This window comes from Ciconia boyciana, chromosome 20 (genome assembly GCF_034638445.1).
Source record: "Ciconia boyciana chromosome 20, ASM3463844v1, whole genome shotgun sequence".
In the NCBI taxonomy this organism is placed as follows: Eukaryota; Metazoa; Chordata; class Aves; order Ciconiiformes; family Ciconiidae; genus Ciconia; species Ciconia boyciana.
Genome location: NC_132953.1, coordinates 5,072,347 through 5,097,489, shown reverse-complemented (window position 1 = coordinate 5,097,489; position 25,143 = coordinate 5,072,347). Strand labels below are relative to the sequence as shown.

Below are 25,143 nucleotides of genomic sequence, written 5' to 3'. Positions count from 1 at the left end.
CTGTGGGCTTTTGGACAGATGCGATGACTGTTCCAGTATCAGCTTTATCATTCTACTAGAATAAAACTGCCAGGAGTTAATGGCTGTGATCCAAATTCTTAAACCACCTATGTAATACAAAATGATTCTGTCATAGCTCTGGTTATAAGGAACATTAAAAAATAAAAGCAAAAACAACCCCAAACCCAAAACCCACCAACCCTGAAGAGTTCCTTCTAAACCAACATAGGCATGTTAGCAAAAGCTCTTTAGTTGGTGCAGTTTAGGGAGGTGTGATCTGTTCCTTCCGTGAAAATGAGATCTCTTAACTTTCCCTGGAATTTTGAATTGCATGCTTTTTTTTTTTTTTTTTTAAAAAAAAAAAGTAATATGACAGTCATGTTCCTCAGGGTGTGAGACTCGTCCTCAGAAACTGTAAACAGGTTTTGAGAGTGCCTTGATTTGCTTCAGTAGAGCTGGAAACCTGTCTTAGTGAGACCTGGCTTGCTGCAGCTTGTATGTCTTCCTCCCATGCTCGGAGAGAATGAACAGGGAAATAGCCTGCTTCAAAAGCATATATTTTGGGATGATGCTTCTGATGAGCTTGTGTTGAAGCCTTGACCAGTTCTTCCCCTTGCCAGGTAGATGCTGGTTAGTGACAGTGCAGTCAGGTTGACTAGATCCCTATGTCTTGAACCTGCATTAATTTTTGCCTAATGCTGCTTAGACATAATATACTGGAGGTGCTGTCAAACTATTGTAGGTTAATTACAGGAAACATTTGGTATGCTTGATGGAATGTATCTGTGTTTATACTTCTCCTTCAGTCTGTACAGTGTCCTGGTTTTTCATGTATGGTAGAAAGAAACATGACTTCCTAACGTAAGCCTTTACTTCCCTCAAAGCTTCCTGCAGATGCTCTATCCATGTCCAGTATCTATGGGAGCAGTTTCCACTCATCCTTCCTTTCCAGTGGCCTTTGCCATGTTAGACGTTGCCCTGCCTTTTGTCTCTACCCTCTACTTCTCCCAGGTTCTGTGGTATGTGTAGAGAAGTCTGCTGTTTGCTTTGAATGGGACCAAACTATTTAAAAACCTACAAGTAGAAATACTGTACTGATATTTTTCTCGCTGGTGACTGGATGTTAGCTGGCTCTTTCTTTGGCTAGCCATTGGAAAGTGAAAAATAGAAAAGTCTTGGATGATAACAGGAAAAGGTGTGGCTTCTGTGTATGTGTTTGTTCTTACCTCTTGAAATTCTTCATTAAGGAGCAAGAGACCAGAATTTCTTGAAGTATATGAGTGGCTTGAGGGTGGCAGAGTGGTTATGTAGGGAAATTGTTCTGATATACAGAAGTTGATTTATAGTGACATGAAACTGCGTGCAATGTTTTCTTCCATGAATCCATCTATCTCATATCTGTGTATTCAACAAAATTTAGATGATCAGGAGAGAGTTTGAGTGTAGCTTCAGATATGCTGTAATTTACTAATTAGTGCCATAACTTCCCGCAATACTTGATACCTGTTTCTCAAAGTAGAATTCTTGTCTCTTAAATGAGCTTAAACTTGAAATTAGCTTTCAGGGTGGTGAGTGAGATATCAGTTACTCTTCCCTTTTCCCCATGACTTGGTTGCTCTCCAAGGATATCTTCCTGTTTATTTAGTAACGATCAGTTTCTGGCCCAAATGCTAGACTAGCCATATACATACTCTTTCACATATTCTCTCCAACTTTGGGACAGGTTTTAAAATGTTTTTGTTTTCAAACCCCAGATTTTACCCCTGTTGAGATGTTTTTAAATCGAGCTTACTCTTCCTGTTTTGTTTCTTGCAGTTCTTGTCAGCCTTGTGTCTTTATGTCGTTGTGGCCACCGTTTTTCCAGACTCCTGAAAAGACTCTGGGGAGCCCCTCATCACTACCCTTATAATAGCCAGAAAGGGTTGCGAGTGCAGGGGCACTCGACCACAGGGGTTGAATGTGTTGTTGCCATGGGAGCAGATAGTCCTATTTATCATGGTTAAAAGACATGTTTTTTTTTTTTTCTAGAAAGGTTACCAAGCCTTGTTTTATGAACGGTATTCAGTGCCATTGTTATTAACAGTTTTATCAAGACACTATACACTGCACTAATTTCAAACAATATAGTTTTTGCTCTGACTTTACATGACTTCTGTTACCAGGTTAGTGGAAGAATTTGAAGAATGCTGCTAATATGGCATTTGGTATGAAGAACACGGTAATAACTAGAACTAAGTGAAATTCCGAATTTCATGAGAAATTTTCTTTATAGAAGTGATAGTTTTACTTACTTTGTGGAGTGAGGTTTCTGAAAATATTTTATGGAAATAAAGCTTCCCAAATGAAGTGAAACATTTGGACATTCTCAAAACTCCAAGGAGTTTGCTTTTGCTTATTGAATGTTTCATTTCAAATCACTCTATTAAACTGCATTTTCCCATTGTGGCCTCATGCCTCCAGGGAGGTTATAGTTCACAAGTCTCCGCCCGTGCCATGTCCCACAGAATTTGATCAGAGGAAAAGCTACATTGTAGTATGGGAGATGTAATTCATGTCTCCTTTCTCTCTAGTGAGTCAGGTTTTTAGAATGAACCCCTGCTCTGTTTGCTGTGCACTGCTAGGGAAATGAAATTTCCTATTTTATTGAAATACTTCCAAATTTTTAGGATCTGTAGAAGAGAAGGTGGTAGATGATCTCTTTGCTAGAGAAGCTCTTGGACAGTCGAAACGTATCTGGCAAAACTGTTTGAGACAGTCATTTTTACCATGGTGTGTCCGTGACCTTGAGAAGTTCGGACTTTACCCTTCCCTGTTATCCAAAAGGCACACTTGTAATGGGGCTGGAGAACTGAGCCATGATGTTGCAGAGCAAATAGTGCCACCTATAGAAGAGTTGATTGTCTTAGCTTTTCTTGCAATTCCTTTTTTCTGATACTGGTAATTTCTAACTGCTTTCATTTCTAATCTTAAACCTTTTTAACTACAGCACACAGTTAACTGCTTTACTGTACTCTTGGCTTGAGGCTGTACCAAGGAGCTTGGGGAATTACAATATGCATGAGGATGAAAAAGGATTTTTTAAGATTTGGGTGTTTTTCTCCACAGAACTTTATGAATCCACTCAAGATATGAACATGTAGTCTAATTTTGTGTACTTAAAGCATAGTTACAGTGATGTCTCCTCATTTCATGCCATCAAGATACTGTCACGTGAAAGCGAATGTGGGAATAAGATTATTATTGATTTGATTTTGAGTATTATCAATGATGGGTTCTGTTGACCTTGTAGTCTTTACTAAGCTTCAGCTGGAAAAAGTGAAATATCATGGTCAGATACTTCAAAATGAATGACTCATGATTTCCATCCAGGGAACACTAAGAATTGGAACACGATGCCACTTGCTAAGATGGACTCCTCAGTGTTGCCCCAAACTCATAGACTTTAATTAAAGTGGGTGAAGTTGGTTTACTTAGTAATTTAATGTAAGAGTTCCTGTATGTACTTGTGATATCCAGGTGTGACGGTAACAGCTATTGAAAACTTTACGTTGCGTGTCATTGGGCTCTCAGTGGTTTGTGGCTTTCCTTTCAGTCCATTGCAGAGTGTCTAATGAGGTGTTGAAGGCACAAGACGTGGGTTATGAAAACATTGCTGCTCTGGTCTTGAAGTTCCACCACTAAGTAGATTTCAAATTGAATGTATTTTATTTAAAGAACAAAAGTGAGCAAATTACAGATTTGGGGGGTTTCTTTGCTAATTTTTCCTCACAACAGAGTAAAAGAGAGCACTTGAAGATTGCTCTTTTTGGTCTACCTGGTTCAGACAGGGAACGCTATCAAAGCTGATCTAGTTCTGCAGGTAATAGTATTATCTTCAGAAAACTTTCAGATAACTTCAGTAAGATCACTATAAAGCTGCTGTGTATCTCCATCAAGCACGTTATCTCTCAGCTGGCCTACCTAAACCTCGTTCCAGCCTTTTATATTGTGTTAGGAGAAGGATTAAGTGCCTGTTTCTTGTCTGAAGGGAACAAATACAGGGAAAAAGCAATTATGGACTGATTTCAGTTTGAGTTGTGCTAATTTCAATTGCCTCCCCATTCTAAAATTAAAAGGTGGTCTTGGGTGAAATTGAGACTTGTGGTGTGAAACAGGTTAACTTTATTATTCTTGGAACTTAAACTGACCTTACAGAGTATATTTTATGTTGCACCTCCTACTGTATTGCCTCTGCTTTGGCATCAAGTTCATTCAAGGAGGAAGCTTATCAGTAGATCCAAGAGTTATTGGTTCTGGAAAAGAAAGAAATTAAGTGAAAGAGCAATGAGTACTCAGAGCTATACTGTGCCTTTAAACAAGGACAGTTCTTATGAGTCAAAAGATTAGTTAGTGTCTTACTCATAAAACCTGTACATCTGGCAGCAGGGTTTAAAATGAGCTGTTTTTATGAAATAGCATATGTTCTCTTTCCCACACCCCACCCTGGGGCATCATTCTTGTGAAGTGAGACTTAAAGAAGCTTGGCCATATAGAAAAATGGGAGGTACAAAAGGGAGAGGCATGTTCTTTCACTTAACCATATAACGAGGGTGTGAAAGGTGGTGGATTTTTTTCCTCTTGTCTGCTTTCACCTTGCATCCATTCCATCAACTTACTGCAGATAGCTATGTATAGCATAATTTGCTTCTACTTTATCAGCAGGAGAGTTACTGGGATATGATACCGTGACCAGACTGCTGCAGAAGTGCTGGAATGCAATCTTTTCCACTACTCCCACACCCATTTTTCATATGTGCCACACTCAAGGAGAACAGGGCTGACTGGGCAGACAGTATTTTCACTTGAGGCTCCTCATTTCCATTAGGAGTTGCTCCAGAGAAGTGAAAGGAGCTGTAGTGGTGCGAGAGTAATTTAAGACATGGGTATGACTCCACACTCTGTTACAATTCATTCCTTAAAAATTAATCCAGAAAAGACAGTCTTGCTGGGACAGCATCTTCACGATTCCCTTTGCTCCCTCCATACTACACGAAACTGCTATAATTTTGGTGTCTGATTGTGGAGAACTCCAATTCTTTCTCAAGACGCTGGTGTAAGAATTTTGCTTGATGTGGGTTTAGAAATGAAGAAGCAAAGCAAGCTATTAGAAATAAGGGTGGTGTTTAGTAGCTAGTAGTTTCTGCTGTGTAAATGAAAGAACATCCGTGAAGCATTTTGCAGAGTTCCTAAAGTTGCTTTTCAAGATAAGGGCTCCGTTGTGGTAGGCTTTTTGTAGATGCTCCTAGGAAAGTGCTCTGCATTAATATGCCAGCACTGTTGCGTTGTTTTGTTTTGTTTTTCCCTTATTTTGTTTTCAGGTGAACAGTGGACACACACAACATTTGACCTTTTCAAAATGCTGCACCTGCTAAGTACGTTTATCTCTGCAACAGTATTTATGTTCACATTATACTGAGTAATCCTAACACCGGGAAACAAAACACGTTGCCTTTGATGTCATGCAGAAAGTTAAAGGAGGAGCAGATTCAAACTCGCATCTCCTGGGATTTTGACCCTGTACTTCAGTAGCTCAGTGGGAAGCATGGTCTTGATTTCAGGAGTCTTGTTCAGTGTAGTAAGTGTGGCTAGTGCTTCTTTACTGCTGCTGTTCTGGTTCTGTGCGTTATTCTCATCTGGAACGGAAGGTGCCCCGAGATGAGATTTTTGCTGAGAATTGGGAGAACTTTTCCTGATCGATAAATCTGTTTTAGTCCAACCAGCTGATATTAGTCTGAGAGATTTGTGACTTCTTTTTTAGAGTAGCTTGTAAAAGTTGTTTGGTGTTTTTAATGGTGGGCTGGAACATGACAGCCCTGTGCCGTACTTTGAAGAACTGTTAATACAGACAAAGGGAAATTGTGCTCATTGGTTCGTGTACATAGCTGCTGCTCTTTAAAAGCTGCTTTTACCTCAAGTTGCGTCTGATATGCCAGAGCTGTCTGCATCTCTGCTATTGTATATCTCTGTTTTGTGTAACTGAAGCAATAAGCTTGACCTGTCATGACATTCCTATCTGTTTCTGGACTGATGCCCTGTTTCTGTGTCTCATATTTTTCCCTGTGTTGTATTGTACCAGTTTCTTTCAGTGCTCTGTGATTATCTGGGAGGATAAGGTTTTGGACTGATGCCTAGCTTGTATCTCTTTGTATTTCTCTCCTTCTCTTTCTTCTGCCCTTTCCCCACCTTTCTTATGCAGGTCTTGTTCAACGGTGTGTTGTTATCCAACGGGATGAAAACGGATTTGGGCTGACAGTCAGTGGAGACAATCCAGTCTTCGTGCAGTCCGTCAAAGAAGGTAAGCAGACTTGCTAAATGTGCTAGCCAGAGAGCAGCCTGGAGGGTTTTCATGTGAATCAAAGAAACATGTGCGTGAGCTGGAGGAGAAAACTCCAAATGCTTTCCTCACGGGTGGGATGGCTGTAGCTTTGGAATAGATGTGCAAGGACAAAGAGCGTTGCACTGCTGGGATGCAGTGAATCACCTCCTCAGTGTCTGATGTATTTGGAAGCTGACCTCTTGCATCTGAGAGGTAGTAAATGACACCTTTGAAACGTGGTGGGATTGCAGCTTGATGTATCCACTGTAAAATGAGGACAGAACTGCTCTAGTCTAGATATGTAGAGATTTTAATCTGATGGAGACAGAGGAAGCTTGGGTGAGTGTGGGAAGTAGCTTTGCGTGGAACTACGGAAGTGCTTAAACCATTCTTGCTTTAAATGTCTCTACTGAAATTGGAACTAAATGATTTCTTGCCTCTCTAGATGGAGCAGCCATGCGGGCTGGAGTGCAAACAGGTGATAGAATTATCAAGGTAAGGGCATTCAAATCATCAGAGAAATAGATCCTTTGTATTAAATGAGCTCTTTCCCTGAAAGAATGTTATTGGTATGTCTGCTGTGATGTTTGCATTTGCCTTTGGGATAGAGGAATGGTCTAAGTTTCTATATTCTGGGGATACCAGAACAGTAACCACTGAAAGCCCACTGCTGAATGTTAAGTTTTGTTGTGAAGATCACTCTCATTTCAGAACTTTATGGGCGAGTTCAGCATCCTACAAGGTTCAAGTATCACACATACAATAAAAACAGAAGTGGCAGGGGAAAGAAGGAACAGAGAGTTATTAATAATTACCTGTAAAAAAAAAAAAAAAATAGTCGTCTTGGATTGTTGTTTTTCCCCTAACTGCCCCCAGATCAGTGTTCTCTTTTAGTCCCAAACAACTAAGAAATCAAATCAGTAACTAAAAAGACTATATAAACTATTGCTGCAAAATAATGGTTGTGCTACAGCAGCTAATGACACAGATAGAGCTGGGATTTCAACTAGGCATTTAAACTGATGAATTAAATTAGCTGTCCTGATTTTTTTTCTGCCTAGTCAGGGGTGGATTGCTTTTTTTTTTTTTTTTTTCCTTTGGTTGCTTGGTTTTCTTTGGGGTGTGTGTGTATAGTTTTCTTTTTGCAGGGCTCTGCTCACTGAGATAAACTGTTAGAAGGATAAAATGTTTATCTGTTAGTGTCTTGAAAGACATAGTAATGGAGATGGGGGGGACAAAAAAAAAATCGTTTCTCATTCTGTGTGCTTATTGTGTAATGTGTGGGTACCTTTGGTTGGAAATCAGTAGCTAAACACTGCTAACTTTCTCTTCCTCCCTACCCCCAGGTGAATGGCACTCTTGTAACACACTCAAACCATTTGGAGGTGGTAAAGCTGATCAAGTGTAAGTAAAGGCAGGTTACTATTTTTGTCACTGTGCTCCCTTAAAGCATGAAAGGCATAATTTTAAAGGATCAATGACCAATTCAGCTATCAAGTGACAAGGACAAGGTCTATCCATGCCCCGTGCTGAGAGATAAGGGGTGTGTATGAAACAGTGACATGAAATTGAGGTAGTTTTGACATCTCAGACTAGAGCCGATACATACTTTGCAGTTTCTCCTTAGCTTGATGTTCGAAGTTACCATCAAACCTTGCCTACGCATCTTCCCATCTTTTGATTCCACCTTAAATACTGTAGCTATTCAGGCACTCTTAATGTAGATTACTACTACTGTTTCTAAAGGAAGTGCATTTTTGGTTGATTTTTCTTGTACAAGGAAGAAGATGTAGTGGTTCCTTCCACCCTAGCACAGTTTATTTTGTGGCATGAGCATATGTATACTGTAAATGCAACCTGGTAAATGTAACCTGATAGCCTAGAAATTGGATTGCGTGCTTTTCTTAAGGATAATTATCATGAAAGTTTTTGGATTACCTGAAATTTAAACAGAGATTTCTAAAACACAGCTGACAGTGCTCTCAGGTTCTCTGAGTTTTGAAGAACGAATGGGTGGAGAATGGTCTGAGTTTTGTCTCTAGGGCAAAATGGCAACCAGAGAAACAGCAACCATAGAAATCTGCAAGTGTATCTGAAATGTGAATTGTTCTTGTTCTTCCTGCAGCGGGTTCCTATGTAGCTCTCACTGTTCAGGGGCGCCCACCGGGGTCGCCCCAGATTCCATTAGCTGATTCTGAAGTGGATCTGGCAGCATTTGGGCATATGTCTCCCGTCATGACATCTCCCCATTCGCCTGGCACATCAGGAAATGCAGAAAGGATTACTAGCCCAGTGCTTGTGGGGGTAAGATTTAAAGCTCCCTTTCCAAAGTACCAGCGTAGCAGTGGAAGAAATGTAGTCGTGTATTTTTTTTTTTTCTTGAATTGTTTTATGCTTCTTGCACAAATCACAAATTGGAGTTGGATTATCCTGCCACCCAGTGGGCATTTAATCACATGGGGAAAAACATTTTGCAAGTGAAAATGTCCAGTCCCATCTGAGATACATAGAAAGACAGTTGAGGGGTTATTCACAGGTTGTCTTTGAGATACACTGCAATTTGCATGATGTGAGTTTATACATTGTTTGGTCCAAGCCAGTCATGCTGTAATTTCTATTAAAAAGTGGATTGTAAAGTGTGAAGACATGTGGCAAAGAAGAGTAGGGAAAGCAAATAAGCAAACACTTCTGGTCTGTCTAATTTTTTTTTTTTTTAAGTGTTGATAGCTATGTTTAATAGTAGGAAAGAATGCATAGGGTAGGATTTAGAAACTTGAATTGCTTCTTGTAGGGCTTTTTAGAGCCCATGTTTCGGAAGTAGATAAAAAGTGGGCATATCCATTTTCCTTATCTTTCTTCTCAGCTCCACCAAAAAACACGACTCTTAATCTCTCCGTATTTTCTAGGAGGAGAATAATATTGTCCACAACCAGAAGGTGGAGATTCTGAGAAAGATGCTACAGAAAGAGCAGGAGCGGCTGCAGGTACTGGAGTTGCATGAGTTTGAGAGGGGTGGAGGAAAGTATGATGCAAATGCAAAGATCAGTTGTTGAATCACTACTTAGTAGCATCGTCCAACATTCCCTTGCATAGCTTGTGTTTCAGCTTAGCTTTTCTATATAGTGGCCTAACACCAGAGATCCATTCACTCTTACTGATCAGCTCTTGAGTTTTTAATCCTTGACAGAGTAAGAAGAAAAATTGTGGGAGCTTTCTGAAGTGGAAATGTACATATCTGTCAATCTGATCTAATCCTTGGGCAAATAAGCATCTTTGACTCTTACTGAGAGAGCGAGCCATTTCTCACTAGGAGCAACAATTGGCACGTGGTGGTGCTGAGTTATTGTACCTTCAACTGTACGTTCAATGTGGCTGGGATTTTCAATTAATCTCTAGAATGCAGTTGTTTTCATATGGCACAGGAGAGAAAGAGAGGAGAGCTATATAAAATGGACATTCTGTAGCATCTTCTTGGTAGGTGTGCAAATGTGCTGTTTATTATTTAAAATGTGTAAATGGAATGAAGATTAGTAGTAGGTTGTAGTTCTAAGCTTTGATATTGAGGAGATACTGAGTGAAAGCTCATGAAATTATTTTTCAGTCTCTGCAAGAAGAGTATAGCCGATCACCCACCACACGACTGCTCAAAGAGATACAGGAAACAAAGAAGCACATTCCTCAGCTGCAAGAGCAGTTGTCCAAAGCCACAGGCTGTACTCAGGTAACGGAATGTGTCAGGCTTCTCTCTTGTGTGTTCTGGGTGAAAATTCTTGGGAGATGATGGTGTTCTGGGCAAGCAGGAGTTCCCTGCCATGCTCTTCGGTGCTTGTACAGGCAAATTGCACCCTCTAGAGTTGAGACTTGTAATTAGGCTTGCAGAGGCTGTCAAGCAATCCAGTGTAACGTCAGTATATGAAGTAGACTTAACAATGGACTTCTAAACCATCTGTGAAAAACTGCTTTTAAAACAGTAAGTGCAAACTGTGGTGTGTTTATTACTCTGTCTGTCAATCCAACTTAAAAGAAACCTGTGAAGTAATTCTCACAGTGGAGAATGAGTAACTGGAAGCTTAAAACAGCTTTGCTTTTGCTTTTGAAAAAAAAAATGTAGGTGATATTATTTTTCCCCTTTTTCCTCTGCCTATAATGTTATAAGTCCTGAAAACTTGCTGTGATTTTTCTGTTGTCTTCTCTTAGAAAAGCATTGCAGCCTTTTCTGGATACATGAAGAATATTTTATAAATAATGTGAACTAACTGGGCTTTGAAACAGCTAATGTTTAAGCGGATTGTCTCTTGAAATATTCTACTTGCTCTGTGCTGTCTCTCAACTCACTTTATCTTTTTAGGATGGAGTCTTGTCCTCCAGGTCTGTGATGGAATCACTGCAGATCAGTGAAGTGGAGGCAGAGAGCGGGGATTGTGTGAGCAAACTGGATTACAGTGGTGACAGCCCCTCCCGACCAAACAGTGACATTGCTGATGTGAGTCTTTAACAGCGCTGTGGCTTTGCTTCTATACCTTTGAGATTTGGTTTTCTTGTGGAGATTTTTTATGTTTGTGTTGTCCTGTGTATCATACATATGTATTCTGTCTCAGTAACACTGTGTATTACTAGAATAGGCTTCTCACTACACACCAAAAATATTTCCCTGAGGAAGATTACTATATTGGTCTTCCATTAGGGACTGGGAAAGAAATAATGTGGGTTTTGGGTTTTTATTCAGGATTAGATTTTCCTGGCACAATCCCTGTAACCAGACAAAGAAAGATGGATGCCAGCATCTTTCTCAGAATTCAGAGATGCCAATTAGAGCATCTTTTAAGAGTATGGTAATGTTCCAATTGCGGTAGCTGTGAAAGTGGGGAAGAGCCTTGCTTCTACCAAATAAGCTTCAATTATTGCCAATAGTAAAGGCTCTTAGTCTGTTCACTCATTGGTTATCAATCTGTATGCTCATATGGTCTCCCTATTGGAGTGCCTTAGCATCTAATCCTTAATTAAGTTAGTATCTGATTAGTGCCGAGGCACTGAGACTCTGTGCTTGGGTTTTGGCCTAAGTTTGTTGTTTAACTTAAGGGTATAGGAGCTAAATTTGTACTAGCAGTCGGAAGTGAAAGGAAGGTGGGTCAGATATACCTCCAAAATGTGAACATGCATTATTCTATTTTGAAACATTCCTCCTCCAATTCCAGATCTGACTAGATATCACTCATGTTTGTATATAATAAATGCAGAACAAAATTCATAGCTATCTTCCTAATAACCTTAATCCTGTCAGTATTGTGGATGGTATTTGATCACTGGAGGTGGTTGACACACCAAACATTCAAGCTTTTCAATCCAAAGTGACCCTGAGAAACTTAAGGATTGGGGGCAATAGAAATGTCTTGAAGTTTAACAACAAGTCCAGAGTTCTACAGCTGGGGTGAAATAACTCCATGCATCGATACGGGCTGAAAACCCAACAGGCTGCGCAGCGGCCTAGCTGAAAAGACACGGGTGTTACTGTGGACACACTGAAGATGAGCCAACAGCATGTGCTTTTTGCAAATAAAGCCGAGTGTCTTCTGGGCTACATGGGAAAGAGGATTGCCAGCAGGTGGGGGGAAGTTACTGGCCCCTTCTGCTGGGTACTGGTGAGACTACACCTGGAATACTGAGCCCATTGCTGGGAGCTGCCTCTTCAGAGGGGATGTTGAGAAAAGGGGCTAATCAGAGAGCTAGCGACACGGGTACTACATAAACTGTCAGAAGAGGTGGAGAGAGCACAGCAAAAGCTAATGACAGGTGCACTAGTAAATTTTACAGCTCTACTGTTAATTCAATGTCACTAGCTTTCTTACTGAAACTGCTTCTGCTTTCGGTTGTGTTTTGGTTGTTTTGGAAACCATGCGTGTAGGTCACACACTTTAGTTTGGCTGTTCATACCTCAGCTGTTTAACAGCTCGCTCTGTGAGAAAGGAGTTTTGGCTGTTGTGGCTGAAAAACTTACTCAGTTCTCATTTTCCTGGATTTGCTGTTACTCACCAGAACTGAACTTCCTTCTTTTCCAGAGTCCTCGCAGTGGCTTGAAGGAGCGGATTTATCCAGATGAGAGCCCAGAAAAGTCTGAGATTCATGATACTGTGAGTACAAAACAAAGTGTCACAACAGCATCTCCTGTAATGGCCCCATTAAAACCTTGCTGTTTTTCCCCCGCTTTCTAGATGGAGTATGCATAAACTTTGCTTTAGAAAATAAAAAGCAATTAAAATTGTGCAGGGAAAGTTAATTAGCTGAGTAAATGTTTATGGAGCTTAAGAGCTGGCCCATTTAGAGGCGAGAAATATATAATAAGCAGTAAAACAGCTGGACCTAAAATAGGTAGAGCAGTTGTACACATTTTATTCCTTGAGTCCAGAAGTAAATGAAACAGTCTTTTCTTTAGGACATTTAGTTGTTACAAGGCTGGCATTATCAGGGATGGCCTCAAGAGCAGGTAAAATTGGAACATAGCAGAAAGTGCAGACCTATCTGAACGTATTATTTTCCTTCTTTGGGTGACTTCTGAAGTATTTTTCCCCTCATCTGCTTGACTTTCCAAAGTCATATTTCTCCATTTGTACTAAGGTGGCATTTTTCATATACCATATGCTTAGTGTGCTCATGTCTGTAGATAACACAGTTGGTTTTGAATCATCTGATTTAATGTTTCTGAATGCTTGCAGCTTGGGAGAAGCGTTCATAAAGGGATCTTGCAACTGCAAACTTGGACAAGGTTGAGTAAAGACACATGGGTTTCCACTGAGTTTTGAGAACGAGAATAAAAATGATAGTAGCATCTCTAACGTGGTAAAGAAGGTTTACTGTGCCGACAGAGTAATAGCACTGTACATTTCTTCCTTCTCTTCCCTTGCTCCCCACTTGCCCCAGGATTCCCAATCCAGTGTTGGAAGTCCTCTATCCCGAGTGCCACCTCAGATCATCGGAGCAGAGGATGACGACTTTGACACTGAACAGGAGCAGGTGGGAATGACTTTTAGCCTCAGCCACCCTTTTCCCCTCAACCAGAATTCTGTTCCTCTGTGCCTAAACTACAAGTGCTCCATGACTTGTTTTTATTCAGCAGTTCTTGTGTGGTGAATTAAGAATTAGAGAATGTGATTCCTGTTATGGTTGCCCTTGCCAAATAAAAACTTTTGGGGAATTTACGACAATATGCCATCTTCGATTCTTTCTGTTACTCCTTCTTTCTTCTAATAACTTCAAGCTTGCTAGAAATTAATTTGCCTTATTTAATTTTATTTTCCTTATTTAGTTTCTATTAAGTTCTGCATTATTGTCACAGCAGCATAGCTGCCGTGGCTTTTGACATATTTATTCTGAGTTATTTTAGCTGTCCTTTGCTCTGAATTATATTTCATTATATTGTACTCAGTGTTCAGGAGAGTATTTAAAAGAAGTGTTCCTATTGTAAGCTCTTCCTGGGATGTTAGAATGGCATTGCAAAGGTTCTGGAATCGATTAGTTTTTATTTTAATTAAACAAATGAGGAGCTAAGCTGTTGGAACAAAGCTTCTTGGTTTTTCTCACAGTAGCTGTCTTGAATAATTCAAATAGTTTCCATGTATCTCTACAGATTAACGGACAATGCAGCTGTTTCCAAAATATTGAGCTCCTGAAGTCTCGCCCAGCTCACCTGGCTGTTCTTCTGCATCATGTGGTGTCCCAGTTTGACCCTGCAGCATTGGTAAGATGTTCTGGAATTGTTTCCCTGGCCCAAATTGGTAGTCTTAACCGGAGTCTATCAGGATCTCCTTGTTCTTTTGTAACACTGTCAGTGACATGGCTGGATTGGCAACAAGAGAAATGCAGATACTGCAGGCATGAGAGTATTTCAGATAAATGAAGAGAACTGTCTCCTTTACATTTAGCTGCTTACAAATAAGTATTTAGCTCTTGAAAGCACATCATTTCCCCCGCCCCCCGCCCCCGCTGAGGTTACCTGAGCAATCTAGACGGCTGAAGGTAGCTAGGACGAGTTTCAATCCAGCAATGCTGAATTCCTTGAAATATTTGAAAGAAAACTTGGAATTAGGGGTGTTAGAAAAGTTCTCATGGTATCGCTTAATTTCTTCCCCTCCTGTTTTCCACAGTTATGCTACCTTTACACAGACTTGTACAAGCAGACCAACTCCAAAGAGACTCGGCGTGTCTTCCTTGAGTTTTACCAGTTCTTCTTGGATCGAGCTGCTGTACGTTCCAGTGCTTTCTCTCATTTTCAAGCATATCTAGCTAGTTGACTTTTACCTTTCTCCACTCTCCTGAACTGGAAAAAACTAAGGAGTTATTTAAGTCCTCCAAAATAAAAAGTTTTTTTGTTTAAATGTTACCAGTGAATACAGAAAAATGAGTGGTATATAGCTTCAGATGCCTGGTAACTCGATAAATCATGGGGAATGCATTGTCTGATAGGAGAAATAATTTTGTGATATGTAAGCAAGCTCCAGCTGTTATACATTGCCTTTTAGTTAATAATTGCTGCGTATATTGATGTGGCTATTGCAAGGATTGGGAAATGTATGTGTCTGTTGGAAAGCATGAGAAGCTTCTTCAATGTCACGAACTGGACTACCAGATAGTGTAGCAGAGGCTAGTACTACATGTTTAGATGAAATAATCCTTGTGTAACATAATATATATTCAGGACGGGAGTCTTCCCCTTAATACCTTCAGGTGTTCAGGTTGTATGATTTCAGCTTTTGTGGGGATTTCCTTGTATGTTTTGTACTGTGTGTTTTATTGGGGTGGTGTTTGTTGTGTATGTTTTCCCAGTCTGTCTTCTCTTTTGCAGAATCTGAAAGTTCCAGTTCCAGATGAAATCTCCTTAGAACTAGGTAGGGTGCTCTTGCCTTGGGTATCTATTTCTGCAGTTTCTACTGGTTGAGGCAGTCCAAGCAAGTTTCTGAAATGCACTTGGGATTACTTCAAACATATGGTGTAATGTGTTACAGGGAGAGATTAATAAATACTTCCTATGTTTCTTGGGGAGGGCATAATGTGTGCTCTGATAATGCGTAAGTGGTGGGAAGCATTGGCCACACTGGCATGTACGTTTTTTAGTATGACAGTGGATGTCACCGAAGCTGCTTACACTTAATGCACTGAAGTTCATATTATCAGAAAGTGAAAGGCAAAAGGGTACTCTTGGATGGGTTAAAGTATACATGTGAGTGACTTTATTCTAAGGTGGAGAGGACTGTTCTCAAAAGAATAATCTATTAACTTTACTCTTCTCACTTACAGACAGAAGGCGGCCAGAACTCCTTCCTGAAGAGCTTCATCGCCAGTTTATACAAACTATGCAAGATAAAGTCTGTCCAGAAGTTCAAAGGAATCTGGAAGATTTCAGGTAACAACAGTTGTCTGTGTAGTTTTCATTTAACTCGTACTCAGTCAACGTGTCCAATACAGGGGAAGTTGAAACGTGAGGGACATAGTAATTCATTTTGGACTGAACAGGAAGATAACACTGGAGAGGACCTCCAGGGTCACCCTGTGACCAATCCTTGAATGTTTTTTGACACTTGCGTTGCAAGTAATCAATTGCAAGATCCGTTTTAGAGCTTGGATTCTTCATTCCTTGAAGCTATTTGAGGCAATTTCAGAATATTATTACTTAGGTGATGTTATTTAAATCCTTCTTACTAATTGTGTTTATAATCAGCTTATATCTTTTTTTTTTTCCTCCTGCTTTTTTCCTCCCCTCTTGCCTTCGGGCATGGAATAATCCACTTTAGAAAGCTGTGATGGGCATATAGTAGAATTTGATAATTAATATGCCCTTTCATGTGGAGTCATAAGAGCTCTGTGCCAACATGAGATGTTATACCAAGACAAGTGTTCAGTAATGGGCTTCTTCATACCTAAAAATGTTTCAATTCAAGTATATGCTCCAAATACACAGACTGGGATGCTGCAAAAAGAGTAACTACTTTTTCTTGACCTTTGCAATGGCTGCCTCTTGATAAATATCATGCAACTTTATCCCTCCGAAGGCTCTCTTAGCTATGTTTTACAGTGAGCACAAATGTTATGGAGAAATGTCATGACTTCTCCTTTTTCATACAGAAACCAATAATGAAACCTGTTTGACATTGTGACGTTCAAGAGGTTGATTTTCCTTGTTACAGGTCAGTATTCAATTTCAAGTGATGTTTCCCTCTCCCCGTTTTTCAGGCAGAAACGTAGTATGGGATTGACCCTGGCAGAAGGAGAGCTAACCAAGCTGGATGCAGAAAGAGTTCGTGACCGGAATGCAGTGGAGAAGGAAAGAGCATGTGCAGAACAGATTATTACTAAAATTGAGGAAGTGTTGTGAGTAATATTAAGTATAATTGTGGGGGTAAAAAAGGTTCTATCCTGAACCTGACAACAGGAGAGCAAAGGAATTGGGAACTAGAAGCAATTTGACATCACTACGTTTACATTGCTTCCCCTGTTTGCTATCAACGTATGTATGAGTAATGATAGTGAAAAGTAAGCTAACAGTTAGGTAAAGTCAATACCTCTTTTCAAGGAGGCTACTGTTCAAATAGCAGAGGAAATGCTTCCATTCTCAGCTTGGGCATTATTAGATCAGAGTCCTTTTTCTGGGTTGTAGAAACCTGTAGCTTCAGAGCCCTTTTTTTTTTTTCTTTTAATGTGAGCTGAATCCAATTTTCCCAGCTGAACCTTCATTTTTGTTTACTTCCCCCCGCCCTGGGACTTTTTAATGTTCTAAAGGACACTTTGAACACAACTGCTGATGCTCTGGGTGGATATGACTGGGTGTTAATTGGGTTTTGAGTTTCATTTTTTAATTCTTTCTTGTTTTTAGGATGACATCTCAGCCTTTGGAAGAAGACAAGAGGTAATGGAAGTTGTGTGGGCTGTCTGAAGTAAGAACTTGACTGCTGGCTCTCTGTCCTGCTGAGCAGGACAAGACAGCCCTCTGCTGGCTGTAGCCACAAACTCCCATTTTCTAAATCCCCTGGCATAATTAATTTCAATTCGGAGCATCAAACTCTTGCTCTCAACTTCTTCTTGTTCTGGAGTTTGTTGCCTTTGTTTCATATCTGAAAAAGTTACTGTCGCTGAGAGTTCATGTTTCTTTTGGTTTTGTTTTGTAGCTGTTTCAATGTGGTCTAACATTTATTTTCTGTATGTACCTTGCCTTGTTCAGTTCAGTTTGTATGTATATAACCGCCTGGGTAGCTTTTGCTATACTCTTTACAGCAAGCTTACCTTATACTGTGACTTATTTTTACCATAAGTCAAAACTATAATGTGACTTCAAATATGTATTTAGTATATCATTTTAGGACCTTCTGTGTAATTCTCAAAATTTTATTTTTACCTCCTAGGCTGGTACACCTTTTATATACTCCATCTTTTGTTTACAAGAGGAAAAATTCTGATATTGGCTGAGAGTGACACTTCCCCATTGTCTGTGATAGTTTGTTTCATATTTAAAAAAAAAAAAAGATGCCAAGTTATTTCAAGTTATTTTATATCTAAACCCACATAATTTCTCAATAGAACCTTTGCATTTGACCTTTTTCATTTTCTTGACAAATTGTATTTTCCCCAATATATTTCTCCTTACCTTTCATCTTCTTTTTTTTCTTATATACTTGGCAGTTCCACAATGCAGTATGTGATCCTTACCTACATGAAACACCTGGGAGTCAAAGTTAAAGAACCTCGGAACCTGGAGCAGAAGCGTGGCCGTATTGGTTTCTTGCCAAAGATCAAGGTAGTAGTGTTGTGGCCAGAGTGCATTTGTTTAAAGCCGCCAGGCATGGGTGCTTCATTAGAATTCAAAGTCCACTTTTGCATGACACGTTAGAAGTTGGTATGATTTTACAGTCTTTATTGCTGCATCAAGAGGATCTGGGATTACTGAGCTGCACAGGAAACGTAACAGTTGCAATTGGGTCTACATATGTTTTCAGACATGTGAATTAGAAATGAGTTGCCTTCTTTCTTCCTTTATCTGTATGCCTGAATTCCAACTGCTTGTTTTTCACGGTTCTAGCCTTATTAAAACTTTGGGTGAGAAATGTTTCATATAATACAACCTTGAATCACTTGAGGATCTCATTAAGGCTAATCAGGCTGTTGGCCTGTATACTTTAGTTTTCTTCTTGAGAAACTTGTCCAAAAACTCATGCTTCATGATGCAGGAAAGCTACTCTTCCTGCCACCCACACTGTCCCAGTTATATAATGAATTTTTCCACCAAAACTCCATCTCTGTGGGTGTGTTCAGTTGTATCCCACAGTGTGGGGGTGTATCTGGTCACAGTAGCTACTTATTTTCGTCATTGTTCCAGCTTCCTTTGAAATGTTAAGACTGTTACAAGCAGTTCTGCACTGACAGTGTGAAAAGGTTAGCTCAAGCGTTTGCAACCTTTCTGAAGTGGTGAGATAAGTTGTATTTCTCTCTCTCATATTAGAGTCTCTGTGCTTGTGGAGGTTTGGAGTCACAAGATGTTGTGCCTTAGAGAAACAAGGTGCTACTGGTCGCTGTAAATTGGTCTCTTACCCTAGGGAGGAGAGTGGTTTTTAGCTCCTGCTAAGTTAAAAACAGGGTGTGTGAGTTTTTGCTTATAACAGATGTGTCTCTTAAGATGCTGTGGCTCCCTGCTGCTAACCCTGTTACGCACCACTCGTAGTCTGTCTCTAGGCTGTCTTTGCCGCTGATGCTGCAGGATGTTGACCTCTCAATAACTTGTTAGAAATAAAATTCTCTTGTACCGAACTCCTGCAGTTTTAAAGCATTAGTAAATATCTCAGTAAATAACTGAATTTGAAGAAATGAGTGATCTGTTTGCTTTGCTTTTCTTTGTCGTATATTAACTGCAGCAAAGTATCAAGAAAGAGAAAGAAGGAGAGGAAAAAGGAAAGAGAAGAGGCTTTCCTAATATTCTGGGCCCACCGAGGAGACCGAGTCGACATGATAGCAGTGCAAGTATGTCAGATAAGGAAATATATGTTCCCTAACTATTAGTCCAAAAGCCAGATAAAGTCCCTGCTGTCTTTTAAAAATCCGTGCTAAAAAGACTCAGTAAACTTTTTGTTTTTAAAACATGTTTTTGAAGACACACAAACCGAATTTTGTCCTGAAATGCTTCCTCTCTTCATTGCTGAAAACAGGTAAAAACTCTTTCAGCAATATAATGGCTCTGTGTTTGTTTAGTTGGCAGAGCCATGGAAATGCAGAAGCCCCGCCATCCAAAGCACTTACCTACAGCATCTTCTGTTAGCCCAGAGCCGCCAGATTCTAGCAAGATGCGCCAGAGTGGGTCCTCCAGTGATGGAACAGATACGCCGTACCCACCTGCCAACCCAATGTCTCCTTTGGCAATGGGTCCCTTTTCCTCTCCAGAGGGAAGCAAGGACAGTGAAACAGGTAGGACAATGCTAGCAAAGAAGAATGATTAAAGATTGTGTTGTGAACGGGATATGCAAAGCACAGTTCTGATGCAACAAACTTGACAAATTAGGAAATGTTTTTATGTCATTAGACATGATCTTCCTCGGTGCTTAGTCATCTTTTCTGACTTAGTCTCTCATTCAAATTAGGAAATCTTGTCATGGCCAGAAATTGTTGTTAGATGGGTTCTATCACTGTGGCATTGGATCATCTTACAGGAAAAAAGAACAGTCTCAGGTGCCTGCTTTTGTAAGCACAAGTCAGTGTCATCTGGAAACACTTGTCACTGAGATTTTTCTTACCAGCCTAGGAATTCAGTTCCTCCAGCTCTAAGGTGAAATGAGGCTGTGAATCAAGAGGCTATGAAGAAGCTGTGGAGTTCTGTGATGTACTCTAATTTGGTACGGTTCTTGACATTTCGTACTCATTCTCTGTTTAGGTTTGAGGCAGACTGGAGAAGCTCCACCTGCTAATGACTGTATGGATGGCACACCCCGCACACCTAATAATACCTTTGAATTCCCATCTCCTTTGGAAAACTTGCAGGAGGAGGAGGGAGAATCAGAGAGGTAACTATGGTACCCTGGGTGCTTGAGCCTTGGAAGAGAGTTGATATGACAATGGCTGTTGAAGCCGAGTCTCTAAAACTATTAGTAACATCATTTGTATTAAACATTATTGGTAGAAGTAGGAAATGCTGGTCTGTGTCTGCTACTATGGTAGTACTAGAAAACTCTCTATGTATCAGGAGGGTGAGGCAGACAGATGGACACAATGTTCTAGTTAGGAGGTTAGGCCTTTACTCTGAAGTTATCCTGAAGGTCTGAGTAGGGTGAAATTCTCGCGTAAGCTTCCCTAATAATTCCATTTGTTCTTTGCAGAGTGGTTGACATGGGAACACCAAAGCCTTTTCGCAAGTGAGTATGCTTATGAATGTTTGAACTTCACTGAATTTGTTGAGATTTTAATAGGTTATAGAGTAGAATGCAGTAGTGTTCGTTGTTCTGAGCCAGTACAATTGTCTGCATGATCTTTCCTTTTCTTAAATAATGCATATATGAAATGACACTGGTGTGCTTATATAGGACAGGTGGAGTGAATCTCATGCAGATAAGCCCTTTGATCTGTGAGTGAAGTATAGTGATTGTTGCATCTACTGATTTCAATTGATGGGTTAGGGAGTTGAGACTTCCATGTTTTCTTTTTAAATCTGTGTGTTGCTGTTAGCTCTGTATCTGCAGCTAGATGGATGAAAGAAATTGTAACCTGCCCTTTCACCGACTTAAAATAATTTGCTTGAAGTCAAATATCATCTGTGTCATTAAAAGGAGGGTTATGGAAATACTGTAAGAACAGATATTCACTTAGTTGTTCTGTGAAGGGCAAAATTAGAAAATGTGCATATAGATTCAGACATCCAACAGCCTCCAACTGTTATGGAGAGCATATTCATAATGCTTTACAACTGATATATATACTTAAGATTTTCTCTTCTTCCTTTCTTACATCCATGCCTAAAATGGGAAGTATCTGATATATTTTTTTCATGTTAGGATGGACAGTGTTGGTTTCGCAGATGTACAAAGTGAAGATGAGCTTTATGATTTTGACATGGACATGGACCCTCCCAACTGGCAGCAACTTGTGAGCCGAGAAGTGTTGATGGGGCTGAAACCCTATGAAATCAAGCGCCAAGAAGTGATTAATGGTGAGATGGATATTTTTTCCTAGCTCACCTAGCACAAAGTTGAAACCTGTCCTCTGGCGCTCTGAAGTTCTTAAATTTTAAAACTAGGTCTTTCTTCACTGATTTGCTCAAAGTAGTGCCCATCTACGACTTCTGGTTTGTGGAGTTTGTGTGTGTGAAACTTGTAATTGTTACTGAAAAGTATCCTGAGATGAGACTGATCCAGTCCTTAGAGGAGAAATAAAAAATATTAAGTGATTTGACACTGAAAGGCAGTTTGCAGTATCATGTTGTATAGAAGAAAGCAAGAGGCGCTGTCTAGACCGTTGGAAAGCACATGATGCAAATAGAAAGCCCCTACCAAACTTGATCTTCAAAGCTTCATCTCAATTTCAGGTCTTGCAATCCTGCAGAACGCTCTGTGTGGCTATATGAGTTGCTAAGAGCTCGCTGTTTGTTTGGGTTAAATTATGAGTCATGAATCAAGTGGCTTCTCTGTTCTTTCAAACATGGAAGTATAGCAGAGCATGGCTCCATTCTGGAGCAAGCTGGAACGTGGGCCAGCAAGGGAAGCGTTGGTGAGGGAGACTTTTAGAAGTCAGAAGTATGAACTTACATTTGCTTCACGTTTGGATCCGCATTGCCACACCTCTTTAAGTAGGTAGTTACAATCCTGCTTTCCCCTCTCTCTTCAGAGTTGTTTTACACTGAGAGAGCTCATGTCCGCACACTGAAGGTTCTGCATAATGTCTTCTACCAGCGTGTCACCCGGGAAGGGATCCTGAGCTCCAGTGACAAACGGAAGATCTTTTCAAATCTGGAGGATATCCTCGGGCTTCATGGTAAGAGCAGCTGAGGTGCCTTTCAGCTTTGTAGCCTCAACTGGAATTCTGGGTACAAATATCTGAAAAATTTAAGCAAGTGACCCTGAAACAAGAGGCAACCTTGTACAATGCTTTAAATGAAAAAGAATACTACAGCTGTTCTTCCTTTCACACACAGTTTTTCCATTTCTGATTTACAAAGATATTTTGATAAAGAATGCATGTGTCCAGTGTTTCAGATACTTGCTTTTTTCTTATCTGTGTACACAGACTCTCTTGTGCTGATTCATGCTTTGATAAAAGGAGCAATGTTTTGATGAATGGTCTTTATGGGTCAATGTTCAAAACGTTACAACTGTTGTTGAAGAGAATATCAAAACAAATCTGAAAAGATTGATGTCTTGCAGGTGGTTTTGAAGGGCAGCCCTTTCTAATTGTTTAGAGAAAGGACTGTTCAGAATCAGACTTTCAGCTTTGCCACTGAATAATCAGTTGTATAATTTTATGCGGGTGGCTTGAAGTGTGTTCTACATTATTCCTATGTTTTTAAAAGGACAGTGATATTGAGCCTCAGAAAAGATAAGACTGGAAAGGCTCTTAGGGGTCATTTGAAGACAGGTGAGACAGAAATGCAAAGGAGTTATATAAAATTTTCTTAGATATTCTGCTAAATTTATTATGTTGCAGGACACTTTTTTTAAATTTAATTGAAATTATTGCAAATCTAGTCTTTTCCTAGAATAGCTTTTATTTGAAAATAAATGCTGACAGTTAATATTTAATTAATTTATTATAGCAGTATTAATAAAATTTCCTCCTTTTTTTTTAAAAAAAAAAAGTTGCATTGAATGATCAGATGAAAGCTGTCCGAAAAAGGAACGAGACGACTTCTGTTATTGGCCAAATTGGGGAAGACTTGCTTTCCTGGGTAAAATCCTTTTTTGCTTTCTTGTACTTGAAAATAATGTTTCATAGAATGACAAACAGAGCCAGAGGTTAGTGAAGGTAATTCCCAGCTAATAGGAACTGAAGGTCATAGAGTTGCCATTTCTGTGGAGCCAACACAGAGCTAGAGAATGAGGGTTGAAGGAAAGCAGGAAGAACTCATAGGGTTTTCATTTGGCTAGAGAGAAGAGTAATTTAAGGAAGAAAAAATAAATTCCTTATGATGCGTGGGTAGAGTAGAAAGGTAGTTTTGGAGACATAAAGATGAGAGTAGGATTTTGAAAAATGTAATAGGACAATTTATTTCAGTAACACTGAAATGTAAGTCTTGTGTTGCCTGTGGTGCAGTTAAAAGATAGTTAAAAATACGGGTTTCCAATCCTAGAATTTACATAGCTGAACCTTTTCAGATTTATAGCACTGTTGCAGGCTTCCTTTTTGAGATCCAAATGACAAGAGCAGGAGTGATGTAGATGCTTTAAAAAAAAAAATAAATTCTCTCTCGGGAATCTCCTGTTTTGTTGTTTGTTTTCAAGCCTGCTTAATTTAGGATTGAAGATTGATCTGGTTATTCTTTTCAGCTCTTCATGCAGAAGTCTCTTGTGGTGGGTTTTTTGGTTGGTTTGTTGTTTTTTTGTGGTTTTTTTTTTTTTTAATATCCCACTGTTTGTCTGGTATTCCAGAAAAAAAGGAAGAAAACAAAAATCAGATGTGGCTGGTAAAGAAACACCTCCAACCCTTTCAGTTCTTCTGTGTATTATGAAAAAGGAAGAAAATACATGCTAGAGCAAGCTAGACCTTAAGCTAATAGTTATATGCCCTTGCGTAGTGTTCTGGCTAAGTGGCTAAAACAAAAAACCACAGGATCTCATTCTCCAGAGTGAGTATTTTCAGGAGTTATGATGCTGCATCACAGACTGGGTAGCAGGAATGGGAAGAGTTGCAGTTGCAGTAACAGATTAACCATCTGTCATCTGCGGCACATTTCTCAGCCCTGCTCATGGCTATCATTTCCCCTAGCCATGTTTTTGTAATACTTTTTGTTTAGGAAATAAGATGTTATGTTTTATTCTGGTGTTTAAGCATGAGTGTCCTTGAGAAAGGTGACGACCTTTGGTCTTGGCTTTGCTGACCAACAGTCTGGAGAATTATCTCTTGTCATTCATCTGAGTGCAGTTTTCTCTGCTCTCTTTATGGCTGACAGTGGAGACATGGCACTGTATTCTCCCTCTGAATCAGCACTGCATTTATGGAAAGGATTGAATGTGCTAGGGCTGGAGACAGGAGAACTGTAGAGTTTGAGGCACAAAGGGGTTCCTCAGTAGACTGGGAAGACAAGGCCTTAAAAACAAGATGGAAATTACTTCTCATATTTTGCCAATAATTCCTGTCTTCCCCAGTGAGGCCAGTTCTGATATGTGGCTGTATGTCTGTTGAAAGTGGCATGTGCTGAACTTGAGTCTATCTAAATTTGGCTTTCTTGGCTTTCTGGCACAGTTTAGTGGACCAGCAGAGGAGAAGCTGAAACATGCAACTGCCACATTCTGCAGTAACCAGCCCTTTGCTCTGGAGGTCATCAAGTCACGCCAGAAGAAGGACTCTCGCTTCCAGACTTTTGTGCAGGTGAATTTTATGCAAGAGTTTGAGCTGCCTGAAGATGTGGCTGGTGGCCAGCATAGCATAATGAATGGTTGTAGATAAAGTTGTTATAATTAATGACATCATGTCTAACATTGTCTTCAGATTAGGATCATTTCCAATACTGTATTTATCTCTGCTAATCATTTCTGGAGGGAGGAGCCTTTAATTCTGGAGAACACAGGATGTCCTGATAGAATGCGGAAAAGCATATGCTGTCCCAGGCAGGAGAT

The 25,143-nt window shown here is 39.9% G+C and overlaps 1 protein-coding gene across 4 annotated transcripts in view; it reads left to right on the top strand.

Moving 5' to 3' along the window:
- ARHGEF12 (Rho guanine nucleotide exchange factor 12) overlaps positions 1–25,143 on the top strand; it is an 81,646-nt gene that overhangs the window by 37,782 nt on the left and 18,721 nt on the right. For 2 of the 4 annotated variants that reach the window (XM_072884824.1, XM_072884822.1), the window contains 24 exons: positions 6,236–6,334; positions 6,801–6,850; positions 7,702–7,759; positions 8,481–8,659; positions 9,262–9,339; positions 9,957–10,076; positions 10,704–10,838; positions 12,412–12,483; positions 13,271–13,363; positions 13,977–14,087; positions 14,494–14,592; positions 15,192–15,234; positions 15,644–15,749; positions 16,577–16,714; positions 17,217–17,249; positions 18,020–18,137; positions 19,246–19,351; positions 19,580–19,792; positions 20,256–20,385; positions 20,698–20,733; positions 21,370–21,524; positions 22,199–22,345; positions 23,167–23,255; positions 24,770–24,895. In XM_072884824.1, coding sequence (XP_072740925.1) covers positions 6,236–6,334; positions 6,801–6,850; positions 7,702–7,759; positions 8,481–8,659; positions 9,262–9,339; positions 9,957–10,076; positions 10,704–10,838; positions 12,412–12,483; positions 13,271–13,363; positions 13,977–14,087; positions 14,494–14,592; positions 15,192–15,234; positions 15,644–15,749; positions 16,577–16,714; positions 17,217–17,249; positions 18,020–18,137; positions 19,246–19,351; positions 19,580–19,792; positions 20,256–20,385; positions 20,698–20,733; positions 21,370–21,524; positions 22,199–22,345; positions 23,167–23,255; positions 24,770–24,895 — 2,534 coding nt within the window. The remainder of the gene's footprint in view (positions 1–6,235; positions 6,335–6,800; positions 6,851–7,701; positions 7,760–8,480; positions 8,660–9,261; positions 9,340–9,956; positions 10,077–10,703; positions 10,839–12,411; positions 12,484–13,270; positions 13,364–13,976; positions 14,088–14,493; positions 14,593–15,191; positions 15,235–15,643; positions 15,750–16,576; positions 16,715–17,216; positions 17,250–18,019; positions 18,138–19,245; positions 19,352–19,579; positions 19,793–20,255; positions 20,386–20,697; positions 20,734–21,369; positions 21,525–22,198; positions 22,346–23,166; positions 23,256–24,769; positions 24,896–25,143) is intronic. The other 2 variants (XM_072884825.1, XM_072884823.1) reach the window with 1 other exon arrangement.